The following is a 25,358-nucleotide window of genomic DNA, read 5'->3' on the forward strand; positions in this document are numbered from 1 at the left end:
ACCGCTGCTCTTTGCGGCCGCCCAGTGAAAATGTTTATTTTTGGCGGAGTAAAAATATTGAACATCTGTTAACCGACAGCGAGTGAAACCTGGGAACTCTGGTGGAGCGAGCAAATGAGTCAATTTGCATGCTGGAAGTAGGACTGAAACAGGTATAACGCGCCATAAATTCACCGAGCAAGTCTTCATTGAACCAATTAACTTCTTTTCACGTGAAACCGTCGACCCGGAAAGTAATCTGCGCCTTTTCACTAAAATATCTCGGAAATAATTTGCAACGCGGGGAACTAGTCGATCACGCCCACTTTCACATTTGGTTGATGGGCTCGAAATCGCGCCCCAGAATTAATTAAAGAAGCCAAAGAAATTCAAACCGTCGGACCCTTTTGCTCGGCGAGAAAACTGCTCTTCCCTTGTGAGCGTATAGTGTGCGAATTAAGCGCATCTCGAGTTACTTCTTTATTCAAGCACTCATTAGCGCGCAGGGTAATGAAAAAAGAAGCTGAGCGCGGCGCCCAATTGCCGAATTCCTTCGCGATTTAATTAAATTAGAAGAGCGGCGGACGGTGAAAAGCCGGCGGCCTGAAATCGATATCTCTGTTTTAGCACGGCAACCCTTTTGTACCTTTCATGCTGCGACCAGTTTGAACACAACAGCTACCATTTTATTTGAAAGTTGGTCGCCGTCACTCGATCCGAAGCATCGCGGCGGTGCATGACATGCAACAAGACTCAACCATAATAACTAATCTCATATTTATCAGGGGTCTCGGGTTTAATTTTACACCCGGCTTAATTTACACGGCAGCAGTCTGGCTGCCCTTCGTGGTGCGCATGCAATTAAATATGCAGCGCGATTCAATCTCAGCGACTTTCTTCCTCTCTCGGCTGTGGAATGGGAGAAAAGAAAAAAGAAACTCGCTTTCCTCTCGCAGACGCGCGGGGATAAATAAAAATCACAAATTCCATTAAGGACACGGGCTGGACGTTGTGACTAAATATTTGATCGCTCAATTTCTCATGAAAATTGCAATAATTAACATTGATTTTCCCGTCGGGTGTTCGGCCGGCGTGATACACCCAGCAGCGGCGCGCACGATTTCCCGTCGTCCCCGGCGTGACGTTTGCCGAGCCCCAATTGCAAACGTCTGTTAGCTTAGTCAGTCAGTTCGGGAGAGTGAGAGCGGCTGCTGCGGTGGTGGTTTTCATGATATTATACACGAAATGAATACGCCGCTAACTAACGCACCATGCATAAACGTTCCGCTCGATTCCAAGAGAGAGAGCTGCCTGCAAAGTCGCTGTCAAAAGAAGGAACACGCTGGCTTTGACTGCGGATTTGCGGCGCAATTCTTTGAGCAGAATTTTTAATTAGACTGGTGGAATGCCCGCCCGAAATTCCTCCACCGCACTTCACTGTTAGCTGTGGAGGGCTTAAACTTTTCACTCGTCAGTCAGTCAGCCAGTCAGATCTGGGGTCAGTCGCGCAAAGTTCGCCGTGAATGGGGGAATTAGACTGCTGCCCTTAATGGAGCGGTCGGGAAATCAAGTCAACAAAGGACGCGTTTTGATTTATCGCCGCTAAATGCCAACCCTTGCTATTTGAGTGAGCTAAGTGGCATTTGGCTGGTGTTACCTTTGCCGTGTTATTAAACCCCAGAGACGCGCCCCTTGGGGTGGCGGTTCCGCTTTATGCCCGCCCCAAAGGGCTGCCTGCTCATCATTGCACCACCGTATGCCGAGTACAATAAACACACACGTATGTACCCAACGTGTCGGTACATTCGGTCGCATGTACTATGTAATAATGATTTTACATACATAGGGCGGCGGGCCTCCGCATAAAGGCCGCTGATGGCGCTGCTCTTTCGACGTCGCTGATTAATACGCCGGTAGACCTTTGCACCCCCGCCTCGTGCCCGCCACCCGCCGCCCGCCCGCGGACGGGTGGATGACTGTGTATGTGTGAAATCATAACGTGCCACGCCCTTGTCGTCTCATCGCTCCCCATCAAGCTGACGGGGGCGCGTGCGGGGGCTGATGACGTCTCAGAAAGCTAGCCAAGACGTCATTAGTGCGAGCGCGAATCTGAAAACGGGCCGTTTAATGAGAATGTAATTATGCAACCTGAGGCGCTCTATTCCGAAGCCGATGTTCTTTGCCGCGCGGCGCAATGCCAGTTGTCGAGCTTCACGAAATGTTGGTTTAACCGTTGAAAGGCTTGCTTTTAATTGCCAATTGATTTTCACTTCGCAGTTCGAGTGGGTGTTGCTCGGTCTAGCGTCGGCTTCTTGAGGGGACGAGGAAAAATTAGCTGTTCATTACGCTGTCGCTCAGGCGCACAATTTTTCTCTCCTTTTTCGCGGCTCGTTCAATTTAGCATCTGAAAACAAGCTTCTGCGCAATTTCCGCTGAAACACTCTTCTGCCCCAGGGGTTCAACCCAGTTGGAAAAAAACAGACTGCATTTTTTTATTTCATTAAAATGAAAGGGAAAAACTAAGCAGAGACTGCGAAAATTCGTGGCGCAGCAGGCGTGATAATGACATCTTGAATTCAGGGCGTGAACCCGGCGGTGTGATGGGAGTGATACACCCAATGGCTGCTGCCCTTTCACCCCGTCCGTCATTGTGCCGCCGGCTCGACCAGGGTGGCGGAGGGTAAACAGAGTGCTGGTTGGCATTAATTGTGACGTGAGCAATGTTAATGTATGCAGCGGAACGATATTAGCGCGGTGGCAGCGACTGTGAAACGAGGCACGAGCGCGGTTCAACTGGTTGCCCTCCGTGAGCGTTACGCGTATTCCGGGGCGTCCAGGGAATTAAGAGCCGGGCAAAAACGCCCGCCAGTAATTAATAATTTGTTTACTGGAGGCATCATCTTTATTAATGCCTCATGTATATGCGCCCGAGTGAGCCGCCGGGGCGCGCAACCAACCAGCGGGCGCGCGGCAAATTAATTTTTCATTATTTTTAATGTCTACTGCATGCAAATGAAAAGCGAGCTGCCGCTCTGCTGATGGCCGCTTTCTGCTTCATGTCCTTGAGAGCGTATTTGTTGCTTTGAAAAATGGTGTGCATTTTCCAAAAGAGCCTTTTTGCTGCCGGTTTTGCAGCTACCATGCACCAATTAACATGCATAGAGGCTGCCTTATGTTTTTAATCTTGTTGAAACGTTCCATGTTCGCAAAGCGGATAAAAATCAATTGATCACTCTAGCTGCAAGGCTGCTCACATCGAGTTCCGGGAAATTGAATAATACATAGTTTTGTTCTCTACTCTGCCTTTGTCTTGCGCGCTGTGCAAAATGATGGAGCATTTTGTAACTCAGTTCAGATCGCGATAAATTCTCGTCAAATCTCAAATCCCCGAATGGTGGAAACGTTTGAGGCAAAAACCCTGACACGTTCGCATCTTTCGGGCATCCCGTGTATTTTCCCTTTTAAATGGCACCGCAGTGTTTCAAGGTAATCCATTTTCGGCTTTACCCAAAGTGAACGTGGTGGCGGAGGCGGCGAAGGACCACAGCACCCCTGCCGGCAGATAAATATTTGTCATTAGCGAAGCGTCTCCTCTGCTTCTAGCGGGCTCATTTCTGTCGGCTAAAAGGGTGGCTCGCGAGAGAGAACGTACGTGCACAAGTAGTTCCCTGTCTTGTGCTTATTTGCCACAGCCGCCCCCTTGAGGGATACACACATTCACGATGTAGAGAGCGAGCACCACTATAGCACCGCCATCATCTCCGTCGTTGCCACCCCCTAGCTCTCTCTCTCTCTCTCTCTCTCTCTCCTACAGAAACACAACAAGGTATTAGCATTAGCGCGCGGTGGTGGAAACTGCCTCCGAGTGGGCACACATATCATCATTACACGCGCTGACCTCCCTCGCTCGTACCCACCGCACTGCTCGGCCTAATTAATGCAGTAATGACTCTGAAACACTGGCCAAGTTCCGTGTAATTCCAGATTCAAGCGAAATACGGCATTTCTCCTTCAATTCACTTTCGAGCCGTCTCGGCAGCGAAATTAAGCGTTTTTCTCCATTTTAACAGCTTGCTCGCTGCCTAATTCAGCGGCAAGATTTCGCCATCGTGTTGTTTTATGGCCAGATTCTCTACATTTTTGCGGTGTTGTGTTGCCACGAGGGGAAGAGTTAGTGCTGGAGCCGCTGGCTGAACATATGTATGCACGTTCTATCTCTCGTGCTCAAGGCTGCAAATTTCAGCCAGACTGAATCCATGATGTTTTTCCGTGATTCTCCTGCCGGGGTTCCGTCTGAAGCGTTGAGGGTATTATCCGGCTTCCTTTGCTCCCCCGGCTGGCTGGCTGACTGACTGAGTGAATGTTGTTTGTCAGTCGGCAGGTAGAGCGAGTACACACGGCGGGGCTCAATAAAATCAATACGCACGCCTAATTCCGCTGAGATTTTAGCATCCGCGAAACGAGAAACAGCAGCCGACGGTTTCGCTTGCCAGCTATTTTTATTTCCATCCCATCGTGGTGAACACCTTGCGGCTACACGTGACCCGCCCCACCCGCATCTTTCGGCACAACAACAATAAAACGGCTGCGCAGTCATTGCGCTCTGCAGAGTTCAAATAATCATCGCTCGACAGTGGCATTTCACGGCCGGCAGTTCGCTCTTCGTTTCGGTGTGCATCGCGATCGATTATTTAGCAGCTGAAGAAGACGATGGCCAATAATGATGCCTTTGTGTCGTTTCGGGAGAGCGACCAACTTTGTGCGGAGCGTAAAATCGAGTTGCCTCTCCGAACGACATCACATTAAAGGCACAAAGGACCAGAAACAGCGCAGCTCTTGATGCTAATGCGATGAAATTTGTCTTGTCAAAACGTTGGCCTGTATGCTTCTCCTCGTCTCGCAATCAACCGAATTTTTCACCCGTTTCGCGACATTTGCGCGGCCGCGATTTGTTCGCGCGCGCTGATTTCTTATTAAGTCGATCGAATCATCGGTCCCATCCGTCATGCCGACTAGATAAACATCCCGCCGATGTCTCCATGATGAATCGCGTGACACCGAGATTGGAGCGGCCGAGGGGTGGATAAATGATAGATAGACAGGCAGTCAGGTGCCGTCTGTCCATTTGGGCTGATGGGCGAGGCTCTTTTTCATCCACTCGCTCGCTCGCTTAATACGCCCCCGCACCACGAGATGGGCAAGGTGGAGGGATGATAATCACGTTTGCTCATTCTCTGTCTCGGAACTGTGCCCTAGATGCTGATGGGGGGATAAACGATTGTGCCGGGCGGCCAAGTGCGCGATCACTATCTGTCCGCCCCGCACAAGAGCTTAATAAAAATTTTATATCTGTTTAAGATGGAATGGCACGCCGCTTGCGCTCGCCTCTCGACTATATAATATTCCGAGCCTCTTACCTGACTATGTGTGCAGTGAGCTTTTCATTAAAATTTCATTTAGCAAAGTCGTGTGCGGAGCAAGAAACATCCTCAAGCAGCCTTTCATTATTCCCCAAAGAATCCTAGCTCGCCGTCTCGAGCGCCATGCATATTGCACACCGAAACCATATGTAGAAAGCACAAGAAGTACGAGAGCAAGCGTTGCCGGTTTTGCCCCGCTCACCCCCGTCATCCGCCCCGGCGGCCGCCCGCCTGCCCGCCCACCCTGTGTGTGTGTCTGAGGAGTTGTTGCTGCTGCCACTCTTTATTCTTCAACCCCGATGTTTTTCGAGAGTGGTGCACGCGCGCGCACATCAAAAAGCGTCCAACTTTGTTGTATGTATTCACAACATCGAAATCCCGCTTTTTTATCTGCCTTTCGACTGTAACAAATGCGGGCGAGCAAAATTGTGCGTGTGTTTGTACAGGGAAATAAACCGAAGAGCAAAAGCGGGAGAGCGAGAGAGACAGCAGAGTTTTGTAATTTAATATTATTGTCTGCGGCATCAAGGTGCACCCCGCAGCTCCATATTAAAAAAAAAGCAGAAACGCACGCTCACTACTGCCGACTATGCGGCGGCGAGTCGCGGTGTTTATTTAGCGATATTTGCTCGGTGGAGTTTCAATAACCGCAGGTCGTTCCTCTGGCAGAACCCCATCTGCATGTCCCACAAGTGCCCGTAAAGTGGGAATCGACGCAATGAATATTCAGCAGTGGAGCATAAAAATTTTTACAGCGCGCCAAAGGTTAAATAAAAAGCAGAGCAACCCGTATACATATATAAGCGCAACATCCATCCGGCGGCCTGTACCACGGAGATGTGTCGAGAGTTCAGAGAGAGAGAGAGAGTTTCAAGGGTTTTAGTAGGCAGGTAGGGAATAGAGTGCGTTTTCATATCATCTGAGCGGGCCAGAGAGCTGGAGCGAGCAGCTCACGGGGGGGCCAAATCTCTTGGCCCGCAACATCCATCTATTCAATCCGTCCGGCCGTTTCGCCCATCAGTTACATAATCTCGCCATTTTGCTTTGGAACAGCCGTCATAAGATGTTTGTATTAGGTCTCAAACGCCGGCGCTCGCAATTCGGACAAGTTTTATCCGTCACCCGATGGAAGAGCGTGGATTAAGCGAGCGAGATAGAAAAAGCACATCAAATTTTAACGTGCCAGTGGAAAGTGGCAAAAATTGAGGGAAAAATGATGTTTCGAGCACAGCAGGATTAACGACTGCGGAGATAATTATTATTATCGAGCGGCAGAGTACCAAATTATGATGAAGCACCTCTCTCGCGCCGTGCTTTTGACGAATCAATCCAATTTTTTCCATGTAATTTTGGAACTGCGAGGTGTGCTTCGTCGAACGGAGAACAATTAACCATAACAAAAAGCCCTTTTCTGCGCTCGTAAAGAGCTTACGATCTTTTTTCAAACTTGATGTTCCCGCAAGCAGCGAGCCGGAAAATAGGGAGTTCGGTTCACAAGTTAGTTTTCGTTTATAAAATAATGAGTGAGTTTTGGGCTGGCATGAAATTAGAAAACCGCCTGGCGTAGCAACCACACACATATAGCTTTCTACTCGTTTTTTTTTGCATCGCAAAAGTCAAAAACTCGCCGTCACCCAATCTTTCCTTTTGGCCCAAGAAATCTCGCGTGTCACCACGTACATATCCTCAATCTTTCCTCCATTATCCACGGCACACTTCAGCTCAATGTCATACAAATGGTTCTCCAGCATGGCTGTGGAAGGTGCCTGCCGAGTAACCTGAAGCAGGTTGTTGTTTCGCTCGCTCTTGAAAACCCCCTTTTGCCACGCTTCACGCTTCCTAGGCTGAGCCGCTGGTGGAACCAACTCGGTGCGTCGACCCGCGCGCGCCTCGACGGTTCACCTTGACAGAAACGTTCTTTCTTTTGTGCCCGTCTATCTGGCCATCATCCACGGAGGTGCATCTAGAGGAGCATACAAATGCGTCATCTACGTACTGCCACACCTGGTTAATGGAGAAGCAACTCTTAACTATCGCATTACGTCTGTTTTCGTGCGTGATTTGGCACTTTCGGCGCCGATCTCGTGGCACCGTGTGGAGCCACGGTGAGAGGATAAATTTCAATAGATTATATTCCATTATTCTTTTCAACGCCTACGGGCTGAAATTAAAGAGCGAATGTTATTACACATTCATTATTGTTTGCCTTTGCCGATGTAATGGAAAAGCATCTCAGTCAACGCTGCTCATGATGTTACGTAGTTTGCGCGATGCATGTTCGCAGCTCATTTATTCTGATTACGCCTGACGAGCTGGCTACACGGCACACATAATAAGAATAACTAAAGCTGGCTCCTCTGCGGACCTCCAACTCATTTTTTTCACGCTTCTCCGCTTGCTTTTTTGACTTATGGCATGCCAACCGGTCGCTCCTGTGTTATTTTTCACCACGTTTTAAAAGTATTATTACAAAAGAGAGCCAAGCGCCACAGCCGCTCTGGATTTATATTTACGCAAGGAAAAAACGGTGCTGCGTCCTGCTTGGCCGAGGCTTTCGGGGTATTTTCAAAGTCGACCGGTGAAGATGAATAACCGCGAGAATCGCTCTTCGCTTCCGTGAGTAATTTTTTTTAATTTGCTGATCGCTCTCCGTGACAGAATTTCCTTCTTGTCGAGCTCCTGGCAATTCATAAACTGACCCGGAAAATAAAACTCGTTGAAAAGTCCAAAGATCTTGTATTTTGACTGTTTGTTGTTTTTCCTGGGTGAGATTTACAAAATCTGCTTTTAAATTCAGCTTCATTGGTCGTGTTGAGATTCGAGAAAAACGAACGACAACTCATTGTGAGTGTTTGTTGTTTTGTCACAAATGCTGTTGGTAAATAAAGCTTTTGCAAATAGAGTGTAGCAGGAAAATGCATGCCAGACATAGTGCCTGCAAAATCTGAAAACGGGATGTATTTCGACACGGCCGACGAGAGCGTATTTAAACATCAAGAGCCATTACTGATTTTCCTTAAAAGAGAAAAACCCGTGTTTTCGAGTTGCACTGTGCATACTGTGCGCACGTATTAAACTCATACAATTAAACTCGAGCCTCGCTTTGATAAACACGAGCCCGCGTTCTTCAAATGAGCAATAAACCTGTGCTGATAGCGAGTTCGAATCGTCGGAAGCCTCCGCACCTGTCTAATAAACTTGAACCACAGCTTTGTTTCGATAAATGCCAAGTGCACATTTCGCGTCGAGGGAACAATTACACAAGGATAATGCTTTCGGGGAAGCAGCAGAGATCATAAAACGTCTGCTGCACGACAGACAGCTCCCAGAATTGCCACGGCGAGCGAACAGATCCCCCCAGCGGGATGTCCCTTGATTTCCGAATCCATTTCGTGCTTGGTGCAGTCTCGGCCTGGCGATTTTCCTGCGGGAAAACGTGCTTTGGGTAGGTCTGTTGACTGAAAATTCGTGCGGTTTCCATCCACGGCGAAGCTCTTCAATTCTGCTCGGAGCTGCTGCTGCGGCCGACCGACCTTTAGCCGTGCCTCTTAACCATGCAAATATCTCGCCCAAAACGGAATACCAATTAATCGGCTTTGAAATATGCGCACATTATCGAATTTCACCGTCGCGAAGCCGGCTACAAAATCAGCCTGAATCATGGGAGCGGCAGCCTCGGAGAGAAGAAGAAGCTGCTCAAGTCGATCTCGCACAGGAAATTCGCGCGCTTGATTTCCTGTCGGCTGCGGTCGGTTTTGCGCGAAAAAGCCCTTCCTAGGGTTGAGTGAACCAGCGTCCATTGTTATATCAGCGCCAGGCTCTCACTCATCATTAAATTCCCATACTCATCGCATTGTGGCTGCTGCACTTTTCTCGAGCGACTCAGTCGCTTGTAACGGTAGGCTAAGCACTCATAGTTTGCCGCAGCTCTTCCTTTTCCCAACGCGATATTTGCGTCCTCCTCCCACTCCTCCAGCATAGTCGGTCGTGATGATAAAATCCCATAATACATCTGCCGCGCGCGCGGAAGGTCGAAGACCCTGTCCGTGAAAAAGCACAAAATCACGACGGTGCGACTATTGGTCGGTCGGTCGCTGCTAATCCGTGCGCAGAATGGTTTCATCCAGCCAAAGCCAAAGGCATCCACTTTACACGACGGCGATCGGCTTAATTGAATTGTAATTTATGCGGCACGAAAGCGATTTCCCATTGGCACATTCCTGCAGCACAACTAATGGCACAAATCCGGGGGGATGTGATTTATTTTTCCGTGGCATAACCAGGCTTGAAGGTCGGACGGAGCTGCTGCGCACAACCCTGTATAGGATCGATGGAAACACCACCTACATTTCTTTTCAGGATCAGTTGTCATAATTCCTCTCGGAGTTGAATTCTTATAATTCTCGCGAATCAAACCTGCGCTGCGCACCCTCGTCTTGCGAGCTGATTTGAATAATAAATCACGTTAGTTATCAATCAAATTTCCGCAGGCGCAGAGTAAAGGGACCAAGTAACCCTCTGCTACTCGGATAATCCCACCTTGCAAGCTGCTCTCTTGCTGCCTCGGAGGCAACCCTTTCTGCTCCTTCGTTTTGGCGAGCATGAATTTTGCACGGCAGCTTGCTACCTTATTAATTATTACATTAATATCACGCATCTCGTGTGCTGCTGCCGTTGTGTTATTACTTCTAACATCAGAGGGAAGCTTTATCACAACACAAGAACACGGCGCATAACTTGGTAATTCGCCGCCCCGCAGCATTCGCAACTCGCAACTTTTGCCGCTTCGCCCGCCAGACTACATTAGCGGGAATACTTAGCATTCTTGCCTACCTGCTAATGGCCGTGCCGCCGACTTTTCCCAACTTTTCCAACCCTGCTCATAACAATAATGAAATTTTCCACGGCAAATTATGATTTCATTAGAGTGCCCTCTCTCGTTCCCAACTAGCGCTGTTAAAGAAATAAAAAGGATTCCTTTTTTTCCTCCAGCTTTCCAGCGAAACCCTCTTCTTTGTGAATTTTCTAAAGCTCTTTTTGTATGTCCTCGGCGGTGGCATGAAGAGTCAATAGCCGTTCGAGTCGTGGATGATCCGATTCAAGGCTACGGCCAGACGAACACAGAACTGATGAGAAAATTGATTGTAATCGCGCGGCAATTTTTCCCAATGCAATTATCTTAGCGCTGCGGTCTCCGCTTCTCGGCAAAGACGCTGATTTACGGCGAGTTGCGTGTGCATCGAAAATTTATTGCGGCTCGGTGAGAGAACCGTCACTCACGCAGAACAGCCCCGCGAGATTCGAGAACCTGGTTCTAAATTAAATTACCACCGACTTCGATATTGGCACTCGCGGCGAATGAAAGGGGGCACTTTTTTACCCTCCAAATGCAAACGACCGACATAATTCAGCCAGCGAATGTTAATTACCGACGCAAATTGAACACTCCAGACAGCAAAAAGCGGCAGTCCGCGCCATAAATCACCAGCATCACATGTTTCGAATCGGCGATGGACTTGAGTCGTAAAAAGAGAACTTTATTGGTCTGAAAAAATAGAGCCGCTTTAATTTTACGCGGCACTTAAATGAGAGAGCTGAGTGGCGACGACGCCAGCGTTGTTTGCCGCCCCTTCTCGCCTGTCATGAAAAATCTTTAATGATGGAATGTGATGCAAACCTAGTTATCCCATCAAAGTGGCAGTGACTTCATAAAATGGTAAACTATGCAGAGAGCAAAAGAAGAGGAGGCGATGCGCGCTGCAGCCTGCACTTCGCCCTTCTGATATAGTTATGAGAGAACTAAAAGCAAAGTCATCTTGATTTTACTCGCGTTTCACTTTCTGCGTGGAAAAGACGCAGATCGGGGCCATCAGATCGCGTCGCGCATGAAAAGCTTCTGCAGGAATCGCAAACTGCTCACCGACTTTGTGAATGTGAGAAGCAGGAGCATCTGCGTGCCAGAGAGGTGATTATTTACATATGAATGAGCTGAGAGAAAAAATGAGCTGCCAGCACGTTAAAAAGTGCAGCGACATCTCTGGAAAATTTCTCATTTCCTGATGGCAGAACCTTTTCCCTCTCGCACAAGAGCTTGCCTTCCCTGGAAAAAGGGCTTTTATAATAAAACTTGGGCAGAGAGCCGAGTGTACTTTTCTATTCGGAAAATTGTTATTCAACCGGTACATCGCCGACGTTTGCTTTTTATATATAACACGCCTCGCCCGCCGCTTGCATTTCCAGCCAAAACATACGTTGGCCTGATATTGGAGCCAACGAAAATTGCGCTGCCGAAAATTCTATAAACATATCAGATTTGCGCTTGTGGCGAGTATTAAAAGGCCGCACGCTGGATTTGCCTGCCGCAAAAATGCTACGCCGTAAAGCGAAAACGTCGATTTTGATTCCCAACGGGCGTGGTTGCGCTGATAATCAAGCACGCGCTGTTTATGTTTTCAACTAATTGCGTTATTGGGATGACATACTGTTTTAATTACCGTCCGGGTGAATGGGAGCGATCCAGTGCGCACCTAGGGTTGCCACCTGTCAAAGAGCATTATTTAATCCCTATTCAAACATGCTGCGGCATAGTATCCATTGAAGCGTGCACGATCTTTCGATATAGAATATACGCATGTCATCTCCGTTTTCCCACTCGTCAGCGCGTGTAGATATTCCCGTTCGAGTATCCCCTTGGCAATCCTGGAGCGGCACTCACAGGCCAGAGCTATCCTAAGTGATGTAATGGAGTCCATCACGGCGGCGAACAGCACTTGCTCCAGTTTTAGCCGCATCAAGTGGATGAATATAATTCCGGCCGTCCGCTCGCCATATTACCCACCTATTCTCTCTTCATCGATTCGGATCGTACGCGGAAACGGCGGAAGTGCACGTATGACTTTCTAGAAGTGCATTTTTTACCATTCTTTGTGCGACTGTGTGTGCGCTGCGCGCGATAGATAGTCCCGCGCCATGAATAAAAGAACAGCAGCAGTGCTAATTAGTGCCTGCATGATGTTTGTGTATGTGTGCAATGCGGCGCGCGAGCGTGTGCTCAAAATTTTAGAGCGGAAACAAAAAATTTCTCCAGAGACGGCGCGGGCGCGCAATTCATCAGCTCGTTTCGGAGCTTTTCATACAAGGGCCAACTTTTTTGTCCGTACGCCACTTTTATGTTCATATATGCATGCGCTCCGCTTTTTAAAGCTCTTCCACCGCGAAAGGGAGGCCGGCTAAAGAGCGTTGGCGCACACGCTGCTGAAACAACGCGTTTCGGAATTCGGGCGACTGAAAACATGAGAGTCCACCGGCGGACATTGTTGATTTTGGCAGCGGCGTTTTAATTATCGCAAAATTGAAATCCAATACACGCTACGCCGAGCGAATCGCAATCAAAACGTGGCTGATTGAAACGCGGTTGAAAGTCAATATTGTTTTCTGCCCTGTATCATAATTCTGGCTGGAAAAAACAGCTCTCCGCTTACGTGCTTTGAACGTGTGCGCCGCGTGCATCTGTTTTTCCCTTAGCAAGGAAAGCAAGCTTCAATTTATTAGACACCCAGCTCAATTGATATCGCGGCTCGCGACAGCCGGAGGCAAATCCTCGTCTCGTCCTTTTTCCCCCATCCAGCTTGTTTGTTTGTCCGCTCGCATCACAACAAACAAATCCACGGTCTCCGCTGATCAAATTTTTCTCCCGCCGGCATGATGGAGAGAGCGTCGAGTGATGTGTATTTTCCCTCCTTCGCCATCACTCAGTCAGTCATAATGCTCGCAGTCTATATCAAGTTTCCGCGCCCGATGCCCCTATTATTCCCCGTCCACGTCCATTCTAGCGCCGAGATGATGATGTTGATGATGATGATGATGAAAAGTCGACGTGCTCTTTCATAATGACGCAAAATAATGGCTGGTCAATCTCGGCCCCACCTGCCCGATGGGCCGAACGAGCACCACGTCGCCAGAGGGTCGCGACAAGGCACCTTTACGCACACACACACGTGCGCGTCAATTTATGTGACGCGCGCGAGCCGGGCCGCACCAATTAATTCGGCTTGCGACACTATTAAAAGCTTTTGCCATAAAACCGTCTTTTACGCCGTCGACGCCGCCGCCGCCGCAGTAATTTCCACCGGCTCTCTGTTTTCACGGCGATAACGACGCGTTACGTTATATTAAAAGGGGGGCGAAAAAAACCACCCCGCCCTACCTTGTTTTCCCAACGAGCGGTTCTCAATGAAGTCAATATGGCCCCGATAATAACCGAATATGCACCAAACAAATGTGCGTGCGGCGCCTGTCGGATTTCTGAATGCATTGCGAAATATAATCCTGCTTTACGGCCGTTCCCATTCCGGCCCAATTGAATTCTATCCTATTCGACGATAAATTATTCCAAGAACCCTCCGTCAAATTTGTATCTGCTGATACGCGATCAGAGCGATTCTCGGGCCCTTAAAAAGACGCATCGGAAATGCTGCATGCTGCCTACCGGTAGAAACATCTCGTTTGATAAGAGTCAATAAAGTTTGGCAAAACTCAAACAAGCGTCAAGAGGGCGGATTCTGATGCAAATAATCCAGCTCGCGAGTGCAAAGCCTGGATTTCGAATCAATCAGTCAGTGCTGGCGGGTGGTTGGTAGGCTAACTTTATTTCATTCCCTTTCTCTTGGCGATAATCACGAGTCGCTCCTCCAATTCGGGGCCGCTTCCTTGTAATTGAAAAAGAGCGCCCACGGTGAATTATCGCACTCCCTCGCTCACCCGCTCGCTCACTAGCTCTCTGTTTGGCTGATGGCGTGCCGGCATGGGGGATGATCCACCCTTACATTGCAGGTGAAAGGGTGCGGTCCGAATGGGATTAGTTAGGTGTGGCCCTCGTCGCTCCATTATTTTACACGCGAGCGTCGGCCGCGTAATTTATTGCCCGCATCATTTGTACATATCTTCGGAGAAATTCGTCCGCCCTTCCGAACAATGCACCTGTCCGTTCTAGGTGCCTCTTTTTCACGGTCTTTGTCTCCGCCTGGCGACGGGGTGTCGCGAACTGCGGCAAAAGGGTGGATTGAATTACGTGAACGCCCTTGACGCGTCATTGTCCCTAAGTACTTACTGGCTGAAGATGAAAATGTATCAGGTGTCGACTCCTATATAATATGTATATGCGCTCGCTCGTTTGCTCGCACGCTGCTACTCGGCCTCAAAGCACCTTCTGCCGAAATGATATTTGCACAGGCGACCGTCTAATTAAAAATATTCCTCTCTGCCTGCAAGAGTCCGCCCGTCGCGCTGTCCACAGAGGCGAGATGATCCGCTCCGAATGAGAGTTTATTTTTTTTGCCTTTTCAAAAGTGGACTGAATAGAAAAATTCCGGTTGACCTGCAACTCTCGAGTACGACTCCTTTCGTGAAACTCATGTTCCAGTTAACATGAATAAAGAGTGGTTTTGTCTTTCTTGAAGCACTCTAAATACATGTATAATTGTTTTTCCCATAAAGGAGCGCGGGAGCAGGAGAAACTGGAGTAAAGTGGCGAGTATTGTAGCCGTGCACCGCTATTTTCGGTGTGTGCACTGGGAAAACGCAGCGCTGCGACCCAATTAAAAAAAAGAGCAAGGAAGAAAATAATTTATTTTCTGCTTGCCTGCGGGGGACGAGTAATTGAACATGTGACCTTTAATGCACCATTCATTCTACCAGTCATATTATCAGCAGCATTCCTGCAGTTAGTTGCACTGCTAGCTCGCTCAACGAACTAAATAACTATTACCGAGCGACTCGAGCAGCAGTCATTATTATTGTTTTTTCTCGTTCGCTGCTTCCTCCCCTCGAGAGCCTTGCTAAAGGTCGCTTACCTCTCAGGCCGCGGGAGAACTGTGTCGGCCGGCCGCAAATAGGCGTCATAATTGCGCAAATTGAATATGCATAAACACGTTCTTTGACTGATGTTCTTTGCTCGCCTTCCGGCGAGCATGTTTTCCAATTCAATCCTCTCGCTGCTGAGTGAGTCTGCTTAAAAAGTAGTTTCCGCGGTGATTCGCTTTTCTTGCCGCAGATTGTGTGTATACTTTTCTCTTTTTGCACCACAGACGACTCAATTTGCGTTTTTCTTGTTTGTTGCAGGCTGTGTTCCGCAATCAACCTCAGACTGCGCCCCAACAGTTGCAACTGCTGCAACAGCAACAGTACATCGCCTCCCAACAACAGCAACCGCAAATAGGTTGGTTTCCTTCTCCGTCGTGATAATATAATTTCCGTCGAAGCTGCCAATTAATCTAAGTTGTGTTTGTACTTCCATTCAAACCATACATGCTCTTCTTGTTGGTTGCTTTTTCAGCCGCCGCGAAATTATTTGTACTCTCAAATATTAGCTCCGCTCGGGAAACGTGGTTTCTTTTTACAACGAGTTGCGCGCGCGTTCATCGTTGTTTGCACAAAACTTTGCTCGCGCGCGTTTTCCTTGTAGCTGCCGTCTGTGATGTAAGCTAAAACCACTGAAATTCGAACTGTCGTTTAATTAAAACTTTAGCTCAAACGTAATTCACTTGAATTCGTCAAACTGCGAACCAGGCGGAGTGAGTTTATTTAATTTAAAACTGTTCCACGTCAAACCATTTCAGCCGGACTCGCTGCACCTACCTTCAACGGGGCAACGTACTTGATCAACCCTCAAGAGCAGTACGCCACAATCATTCCTGGTGCCACCGTGCTGCCCCAGTACTATGGAGTCCCGTGGCCCGCTATGTACCCCGCAAGCCTGCTCCAGCCGAACGCGGCAGCAGCCGTCGCAGCCCAGCAGCAGCAGCAGAACCCCCAACAGAGGAGACCTCTGACCCCCAGTTCTGCCAGCGATGTCAGCAACAGCAACACTAACCTTTCCCAGGTAAATTTGCGGAAAAATTTCAAGAAAAACTATTTTAAATTTTATTGGCTACAAAAATGAAAAAAATTGTGCTGAATCGGGATGGCATGCAAGAGTTAACTCATTAATTGAAGAAAAATAATTGGGCCTCATCTGGAAATAAAAATCGATATATATAGAGTAAAACCACTTTCTGGTTTTTAGCTTACTCATTAAGTCTTGCATTCAATTGATAATTTTTATCTCCATTACTTGAGGATTTGAAGTTGACGCTGACCGATTTTTAAAAACCGCCGAGAGAATATTGAGGAGAATTAGATGCCGTTATCAGCATGCAATAATTATTGCTTATGGTTTAATCAATACCATCAATATTGAAGTGCTTTGCTCATCGTGAAAGCTTTGCTATTTCAATTTCATCTGTCAATCACCCTCTTATCTTGCTATCTGCATTCCAGGTGCCTGGTGGGTACCAGATGATTCCTGCCTACTATCACGAAAATGGCGGCATTGTGATGGGCAACATGCGTGGCCTGGGCAACGCCACCCCATTGAGACTTGTCAGTCCGGCGCCGGTTTTAGTGAATCCCGCATCAGCAGGTAAATTGATTTTGTGATTTCTACGGCGAACCTCTATTAATTGTGCTATCTGCTTAGGAAACGGCGTAAGGTTGCTGAACAACCAGCCTCAGCCGATTCAGACCCCTCCAGCCTCACTTTACTCAGCATCGCAGCCACCGTCATTGTATTCGTCGACCTCTGGCAGTGGCACCCCCATTGGAGGTCAGTATCTTACGATTGAAGCACTGTCTTCAAACCTCTGCTACATTTCACACTCTCCTCCAAACTTTGGGTTTTGTACATATATATTTTGCACTGTATATTCTGTAACAAAATTTGATTGCCTTCAATTTAGACCCTCTTTGTTCATTTTCCTCTATGCACGCTTTTCTTTACTAACTCTAAACGCACAACTCGGCAAATGGACTATATATAATACTCTCCCTTTGAGCGATTGTACAGAAGGAGTTGGTCGCACTGTAGATTTGCCCAGTTCTGCTTGCAATCTTTTGATTTCTCTCGCTCCCTCTCATTCTGTGTAAATAACAATTGAATTGGGCTGACTTGTGCTGGTTTGGTTGTTTCTGTCCTGGTTGGCTTGGACGCGTGCAGGATCGGCAGCAGCCTCTCTGACAGGGGTTGGTTTCAACACCCTTGGCTTAACCCAGCAGCAACAGCAGGCGCAGCAAACGCAACAGCAACAGACCAATCAGCAGCAGCAGCAAAGTCAGCAGCAGCCTACGCTCTCTGCTGCTGTTGCTGCTTCGTATGGGAATAATTCTCTGGGTACTATTGGCTCTCCGGCTGTCTTGGGTTCCCTCAGCTCAGGTATTGAAGGCCTATCTCTACAATTCTTCTGTATTTCTCACTAACCCTCCTTGTATCACCCTTCCACTGCCTCGGTTTGAGTAATGTCTCTGTACAAATGCGTTGTTTTCATCCATTAACACTTGTGTTTTGTGTCGATTTGTACAGGATTAGGTCTAGGATCAAGCAGTACCGGTAGAAGAGACTCATTCGACAGAAACACTTCCGCGTTCTCGCCGTCTCTCGATTACGGCCGTGCAAAGTGGGGATCGACCAATTATGGCGCCCTTGGTGAGTTCAAATTATTCGATTTGGCAGCGTTCGGGGGCGGTTCACTGCGTAAAAATGCAATGAGTAGTTAGTTGGCTGCGTTTCAACTGTCCCTGACAATGAGTCAATGGCAGAAAACGAGTTGAGCTCTTTTTAGCGTGTCTTGCATTGTGTATTCGTGTGATGATATCATTTCAGTTATCCCTGTCATAATGTTGTTGATGACGAATATGATCTGAGAATATACAATAGACTGACACAATTTTTTCCAAGGCGAACAATCGTCTCAATTTACATACTATTCAACACCAAGCAAGGTGCTCGAAGTTGAAAATTTGTATCCAAGTTTTCCAACTAACTGCATGAAGAACCGTAATAAAAACGCAATAATAAACTACCTTTCCTATTATCGTGGTTCAGTATGAGTCAAATTTTAACTTTCCGACTTAAAACTCAGCGTACCATGGGGAGTGGCTTACGTAAATTTGTAACGAAGGCGATCTCTGCTTCTCTCTCGCAGGAACCGTGACTGCCTCGCAATCTCCTTTGGGTCTGACTGGTGGCTCGCTGACGCCGCCGCCCTCTCTCAGCCTGGGCAGCAGTGCCTTGGGGGCTATCATGAACTCGGGCCGCATCCTCTCAGCAGCGCCCGGTGCGGAAGCGGCCAAGTTCCGCAGCAACCTCGGCCAGCTGCACAACGGATACAGCAGCGTGAGCAACGGCCTGACCAGTGCTGGCTCCACATCACCCAGCAGCCTCAGCCTCAGCTCGCAGTCTCTGTTCGCCAAGCTGGGCCAAGTGGCGGCCGGAGCCGCTGCCGTCTCCAACGGCTTGGATGCAAAGGCACCTGGCAGGAGCCGTCTGCTTGAGGACTTCCGCAACAACCGCTTCCCCAACCTGAGCCTTCGGGACCTCTCGCAGCACATCGTCGAGTTTTCGCAGGACCAGCACGGCTCGCGCTTTATCCAGCAGAAGCTGGAGCGCGCCTCCACCGCCGACAAGCAGGCCGTCTTCAACGAAATCCTTGTGCACGCGCACTCGCTTATGACCGACGTGTTCGGCAACTACGTCATCCAGAAGTTCTTCGAGTTTGGCACCCCGGAGCAGAAGCAGACACTCGCGCAGAAGCTCAAGGGTAACGTCCTGCCACTGGCACTGCAGATGTATGGATGCAGAGTCATCCAGAAGGCGTTGGAGACAATCTCAGCAGAGCAGCAGCATGAAATCGTGGCCGAACTCGACGGCCATGTGATCAAGTGCGTCAAGGACCAGAACGGCAACCACGTCGTGCAGAAGTGCATTGAGTGTGTCGACCCGCTTCACCTGCAGTTCATCATCTCTGCCTTCCAGTCTCAGGTATTCAGCAATTTCAATTGTATATAATGTAAAAACTGGGAAAATGCGTTAACTCATTAAAATTAACTCAGAAAAGTTTTGTAAATCTAAATTAACTGTTAATTAATTATAGAATCCATTATTTGTAAATTGAAATCTACCTTCACATAATCAAATGTAGCTTCCAGATTTATATTTAATTTGTTTGGTACAAAATTAACACCGCCGCATTTAAAATAAAACGCAAAATGCATTCAAACGCCTATTGTCAGTCTTCTGATAAGTATAACCCATAAATAAATTTGATTCACCGTCTAATTTTTTTCTGATTGCTTCTTGCAGGTGTGCAACCTGTCGACCCACCCATATGGCTGCAGAGTGATTCAGCGCATTCTGGAGCATTGCACCCCAGAGCAGACGATGCCAATCTTGGACGAACTTCACAACAACACGGAGCATCTGATTCAGGATCAGTACGGAAACTACGTGATCCAGCACGTGCTTGGTGAGACTTGTCAAAAAAAATAATAAGGAGCGAGGGATCTAATTAGCGGTGTTTCACAGAGCATGGAAATCCGGACGACAAATCAAAACTCATTAACGCTGTTCGCGGCAAGGTTTTGACGCTCTCCCAGCACAAGTTTGCTTCCAATGTTGTGGAGAAGTGTGTGACTCACGCCAACCGCATCGAGAGGAACTTCCTTATAGATGAAATTTGCAGTTACGCTGATAGGTATGTTGAAAATAAAATACCAATCTCTTCCTGTGTAGATCAAATGCGACTTATTTGGTAGAGGAATAAGTGTTATTTTTCATACATTTAAAGCGTTTAAATGTTAATAAGTAGAATTGCATGAAAAAGTTTGTTATTTAATTTTATTGAAAAATAAATTCTCAATCAGTCAAGCTCAATAGTTCAAATGTTTTCAACTTAAGTGAACTTAAGCTACAGCTAAATTCCAATCGGTTGGCTGTCTGTCTGTGAGGCTCAGCAAAAATCAATCATTTTTAATTTCTGATTAGATAAAGTTGTTCCATTATGGAACTGTCAGATTTGTTCAACAAATCTATTTTTTGAAATCCCTATCTTAAACACTTGCCCCTTGCTTCATAGCAATGCTCTGCAAACCATGATGAAGGACCAATACGCCAACTACGTGGTCCAGAAGATGATTGACGTTGCTGAACCGCAACAGCGCAAGAACCTGATGCACAAGATTCGTCCCCACCTGAGCTCCCTCCGCAAGTACACTTATGGAAAACACATCATAGCAAAGCTCGAGAAGTACTTTGTCAAAAACACGACACCAGATCTTGGACCCATTGGACCACCCACCGTCAATCCGGCAGCGCTCTGAACTCAGAGCTAACTGCAACCTCATCAATCAGGCTCGCTTTTTTAAAAGTCTTATTTTTAAACCTTGACGAATAAGAATGGAACACTATGACACACATACACACCCACACGAACCACAGACATTGAATCGCTACCCTGCTGCATTTCAAATTGTGATACGAGCCTCAGGTATATTTAGAGTCACATCATCTGTGGTGTTAATCAAAAGAGACACTTATGACTAGAGGACGAGATAAATTTTTCACTTCATCGCTACACACAACACAGAACAACTTTTGCACGATACTTTGGGAGAGCGCGATGTGTGTTCTAGTAGAGAAAAAGGGAAAAATTTGGTCCCCCGGAGGCGTCGAATTGAGAAAAGAACCACTTTTCAAAATTGATTTCAAACACCGATTCCAAGCAGGGTAACCAACTGATGATCGTAAAATTTCGGATCTTTGGTGACGGGCGCCACCCTGTTGCTGTTGGTTCGGGGTGGGCAGCCGTCGCACGATTGTAGCGGGACCTTGTGCCCGGCTAATCAAAAGGTAATTTTGACTCGAAACCACCCTCACGAAAGCACCAACCACAACTTTCGTGTCTTCTGCGGTAGGTAGATGTTACGCGGTTCTTGTGTCGGTGGTTATTTAGCCGCTCGTAACTCTTATCTTGTACTTGTTGCGTAGATTTGGAGGAACAATGAATGACCATTTCTTTTGCTTTCAACTTATACATTATAAATATTCTCATCTCTGTTGGGCACGAACAGGTGTACATATTTTCAAAGAAGACTATTCATTCGGTTGAGAATTATTTTTATACTTTTTCGGTTCGCTGTCACTTTTGATAGAATCAATTCAAGATATATGCCACCACCGGTCATGAATGAAGCTCTCTCTTTCTCCTCTGATTTTTCGATAAAAAAAAACTACGACTTCTATTTTGTATTTTGCATTTTTAAGCAAGAGAAATTTTAATATTTTTACTGATTGTATGATTTGCTAGAAAGTAGTGCGACGATCGTGAGGATTATTTTAAAAGTAAGTGTATGAAGTAGCGTTAATCACGGGCAAATTTGATTATAAATGGTGGTGGGTAATATTTTGACTGCTACGTATTATTATTAGTAATGATTATTTTTTAAGTGCATTCAAGTAGACACGCGATCTATCGTTAATGTCAACTGTTTCTCGCGTAGGTTCCATTGATTGCGTATCACCTGAATTTGGCAAAGATGGCATTGATTTAGCAAGCAAACACTCAAAGCTCAAACTCGTATTCTAACCGCAAAAGAATCCGCTCGAGCTCCCATTTCCCTCGTTCAGCGCTGATGAATTAATAATTAATTGAGACGACACTCGCCCCTATTTGCATTTTTATAAAAACCACTATAGGAGTATAAATATTGGAAAATTGTATGATACATGTTGTAAAATCATTGTGAATAGAGCAGACGTGAAAGCTTAAAATCTGCATCCCTCAGTGAAACAAACGCCCCCCAGCTATAAATAATGTTTGTAATGAAAGTACACATATTTTATTATACGAAAGTGGAAGTTTTTAAATTCCGCCTCTATACACAGAAAAGTTTTATAAAGCCACTTTGTACGAATCAAAAGCCATGTTATGAAGTGCATAATATTTAATACTTCCTGTACAGATTTTAATTATCTCCCTCCCGCCCCGCGCCCGCATCCAGACCCTTAATTTTTATATAAATATGAACAAAAAGTTGTACATTTTTTTGACGAAAAGACTTGAAATGCATTAATTAACAACTACTATCGAAACCTGTGGTGGAGAGACAAGTGATTGTACATAAAAGAGGAATCCGAGAAAACAACTGCAGCAAACGAATGTGATATTACTGCATTGGCGTTCGAATGAAACAAACGGGGGCTCGAGTTGGGAAACTATTTTATCGTCAAATCAATGAAACAAATAAACTCAAACCGGTAAAAATTACAAACTAACGAAATCTTTGCCATCTGCGTGTACGTATGATTAAGGAATAACGGAAAGAAAGATAGGCTAATGCTTAATTTACTCTTAATGGTAGGTGTAATTTTTCACAAGTATAATCACTCGATGATCAGTGTTTTCTACCATAGCAAACTGTCATGACTTCCGCACGCTAATGCTACACTAAGAAATATTCACAGATCAACCCCAGCCACACAAACACGCAAATACGATTATTCTCACACAGCTGCCCGGTTAAATATAAATATATTATATATTCTCCTTTCTCAGAGCGCAGAATTATTGGTGAACTGTAAAAATTGAGTCTACGTTGAGAGGGGAGTTTTGCCTGATGAGGAAAAAGAGGTGTAAAAAAAATATAACTTGAAGAGCTTTCTGAAAAAAAGATAAACCACTTAATATTAGGATATCTTTCATCTGTGACCGTTTAATGAGTATAAAGAAAATTGAATGTTGTAATTACTATAAATGATTATGTCTCTGTGTAATTTCTGTTAAGTAACAATTATTGAATATTGGATCACGTGATCTCAAGGGGTTAATCGTGCGAACGTCTGCGGCGTCGTCGCCGCCACACGGCCGGCCGGCCGGCAGTCCCATGCAACAAAATTCAAGACCCCAGAATGCCCGCCCAAGCGAATCATTGTAATATTCCATTCTCATTGACCTTTGTACTGAGATTTTTGTAAATATAGCGAGTCGTTGAGCAGCAGCAGCAGCAGCAACATTAGCGCTGGCCGGCTTGGGCGGCGTTCGCTGCAGACCGAGCAGATTGACAAAGAGCAAAAGCCGCAGCCCCTTCATGCAAACCAACTCTCTGCCCTTCACTGTAATTTTTTGTTCAAACGTTCTTCCTCATCAAATAATGTATTCTTGATTCTCTTAAACCTGTGTACATAATGCGAGCGAATTTTATCATTAATCTATCCGAGGCCTTTCAGTTAATCAGGAAGTGTTAGGTCCGCAAAAAATGATGGTTCCCGACTATCTATACATGCATGATTAATTTTAGTTATCACTTCTGAGTGATCTTATCAATATATCATAGATATTTAGCTATCTGACGATTTGTATGTTTTGTAGTGTGGTAAATTATTATTGATTTACATTATAGCCCGTATGTAACTATAAATATATAAAATAACACACGCAATGTGACACTTTTGTACTTTGATTTTAAAAATGAGTTGTTTCGCCTTTTGTTTCACCAGTTACGTCGACAGCCATTATATCAAAATTTGAATGGAAAAGGATCCTTTACAAGAAATTCGTCTTTTAACTCTCTCGCGTGCGAGCGCGACCCAAAGTTTGGCTTACGAAAGAGCGAGGAAGTACAGCTTGAAAGAAATCGATATTTTTTGAACGGCGCCAACGCCGCTGCTTTTTGTAAATACACACATTTGAGAAGGAAACACTGAAATTGTGAGATGGAATTTTAACTCCTACGCGCCACGTGTTTTGCAAGTGCATTCGGCAATTACACAGACATAATTACATGCATTCAAGGAGCGACGAACGGATCCTCCCGGCACGGATCCCTCATAAACGTCACACTCGCCCACATTTAAATATATTCATAACCAGTGTAAGATACAAATTTTGTGAATGGAAAGCGCCCTTTAAATAAAACAAGCTGCATTATCAAGTAGGCATAAACTTACACAACCCACTGTCTCTATTTGGATCTTGTAGAAAGGATTTATTAATTAATCATTCAACACCTGAGAGTCATGTATATGGTGTACAAAGTGTAACAACTTGGAAAACATATAAAAATATGTATGAACAAAAGTAATAAATCGAAAACCAGAAACAAATATTTCGCTTGTCATTTCGAAACCAAAACCTATGCAAATTGTCTATTTTAGACGGACGCCATTTCCCGCTTTATCGCCAATATAATGGCATGAATATTAATATCAAGGACAAAAAGATCCAATTTGTTTGCACACCTGCCCAGTTTGGTGCATAAACTTATCTTGTTAACCGACAAATCAAATCGTTAGCCTGCATGATGACCGAATAACAATTGGTGCTGGGAAATTGCGTCAGTAGGCGATTTTCCTTTGGAGAATGCAAACATGAGCAGAGTTTCTGATCTCCAAAGAGTATCCATTATATCAAAAACAAATGCAGAGCAAGCGTGGATGAAAAACTCCGACTACCAATTGATAGAAAAAGGTAAATGTCCTTTTAGCAACGCTTCTAGCGTTCTATTCTGTTTAATGCGTTGCATTATAAAGACTTTACTTTAATTTTTTTATTAAGAAGTAATGTTGAAAGCGAACAAACCTGGTCTGGACAAAAGCTTGCAACGGAATGAGAAAAAAAATTCTTTGCACTCATCTCTGGGTCCAGTTTTGGCTTTAGCACATCTTTGTGGATTGCTCCCCGTTCATGGAATATTTGCGTCAAACCCAAAATATTTACGGTAAGAAGTATTAAATGAACGATCGTCATAAAAATATCAGTCTCATTCCCAATAATCGATAAATATTCAACTTCTAATTTTTGTTAATTTTTACATATAAAATATATAAATATTTAGTCACAAAAGAACTTCGCGAAAACCGCTTGTCCTAATCAACATTAGTTTTGCAAAAAAAACGGCCAGTGAAACTCCACCTATTCTGTTTTTCTGCATGTTCTGCGTTTCTCTGAATCTGATTTCCAAAAGGTTATATTTTGCGCCAGCAAGATATAGAGCGTGAAAAATTGTCTTTTTATGTCAGAAATCCAATATTTGTGAAATGAGTGCCACTGGTTTAATTTAATTTATTTGTTGGTCACTGAAATCTATGATGTG

General features: G+C 45.9%; 1 protein-coding gene across 7 annotated transcripts in view; it reads left to right on the top strand.

Moving 5' to 3' along the window:
* The window catches only part of pum (pumilio), a 75,894-nt gene extending 51,525 nt beyond the window's left edge, over positions 1-24,369 (top strand). For 6 of the 7 annotated variants that reach the window (XM_065494198.1, XM_065494199.1, XM_065494200.1 and 3 more), the window contains 10 exons: positions 15,519-15,615; positions 16,016-16,278; positions 16,716-16,857; positions 16,915-17,040; positions 17,431-17,646; positions 17,794-17,916; positions 18,416-19,251; positions 19,573-19,735; positions 19,795-19,963; positions 20,345-24,369. In XM_065494198.1, the coding sequence (XP_065350270.1) occupies positions 15,519-15,615; positions 16,016-16,278; positions 16,716-16,857; positions 16,915-17,040; positions 17,431-17,646; positions 17,794-17,916; positions 18,416-19,251; positions 19,573-19,735; positions 19,795-19,963; positions 20,345-20,588 (2,379 nt within the window). In that variant the 3' untranslated portion in view covers positions 20,589-24,369. The remainder of the gene's footprint in view (positions 1-15,518; positions 15,616-16,015; positions 16,279-16,715; positions 16,858-16,914; positions 17,041-17,430; positions 17,647-17,793; positions 17,917-18,415; positions 19,252-19,572; positions 19,736-19,794; positions 19,964-20,344) is intronic. The other variant, XM_065494202.1, reaches the window with a different exon arrangement.
* The last annotated feature ends 989 nt before the right edge of the window (positions 24,370-25,358 follow it).

Source organism: Cloeon dipterum, chromosome X (genome assembly GCF_949628265.1).
Source record: "Cloeon dipterum chromosome X, ieCloDipt1.1, whole genome shotgun sequence".
NCBI classification, from domain to species: domain Eukaryota; kingdom Metazoa; phylum Arthropoda; class Insecta; order Ephemeroptera; family Baetidae; genus Cloeon; species Cloeon dipterum.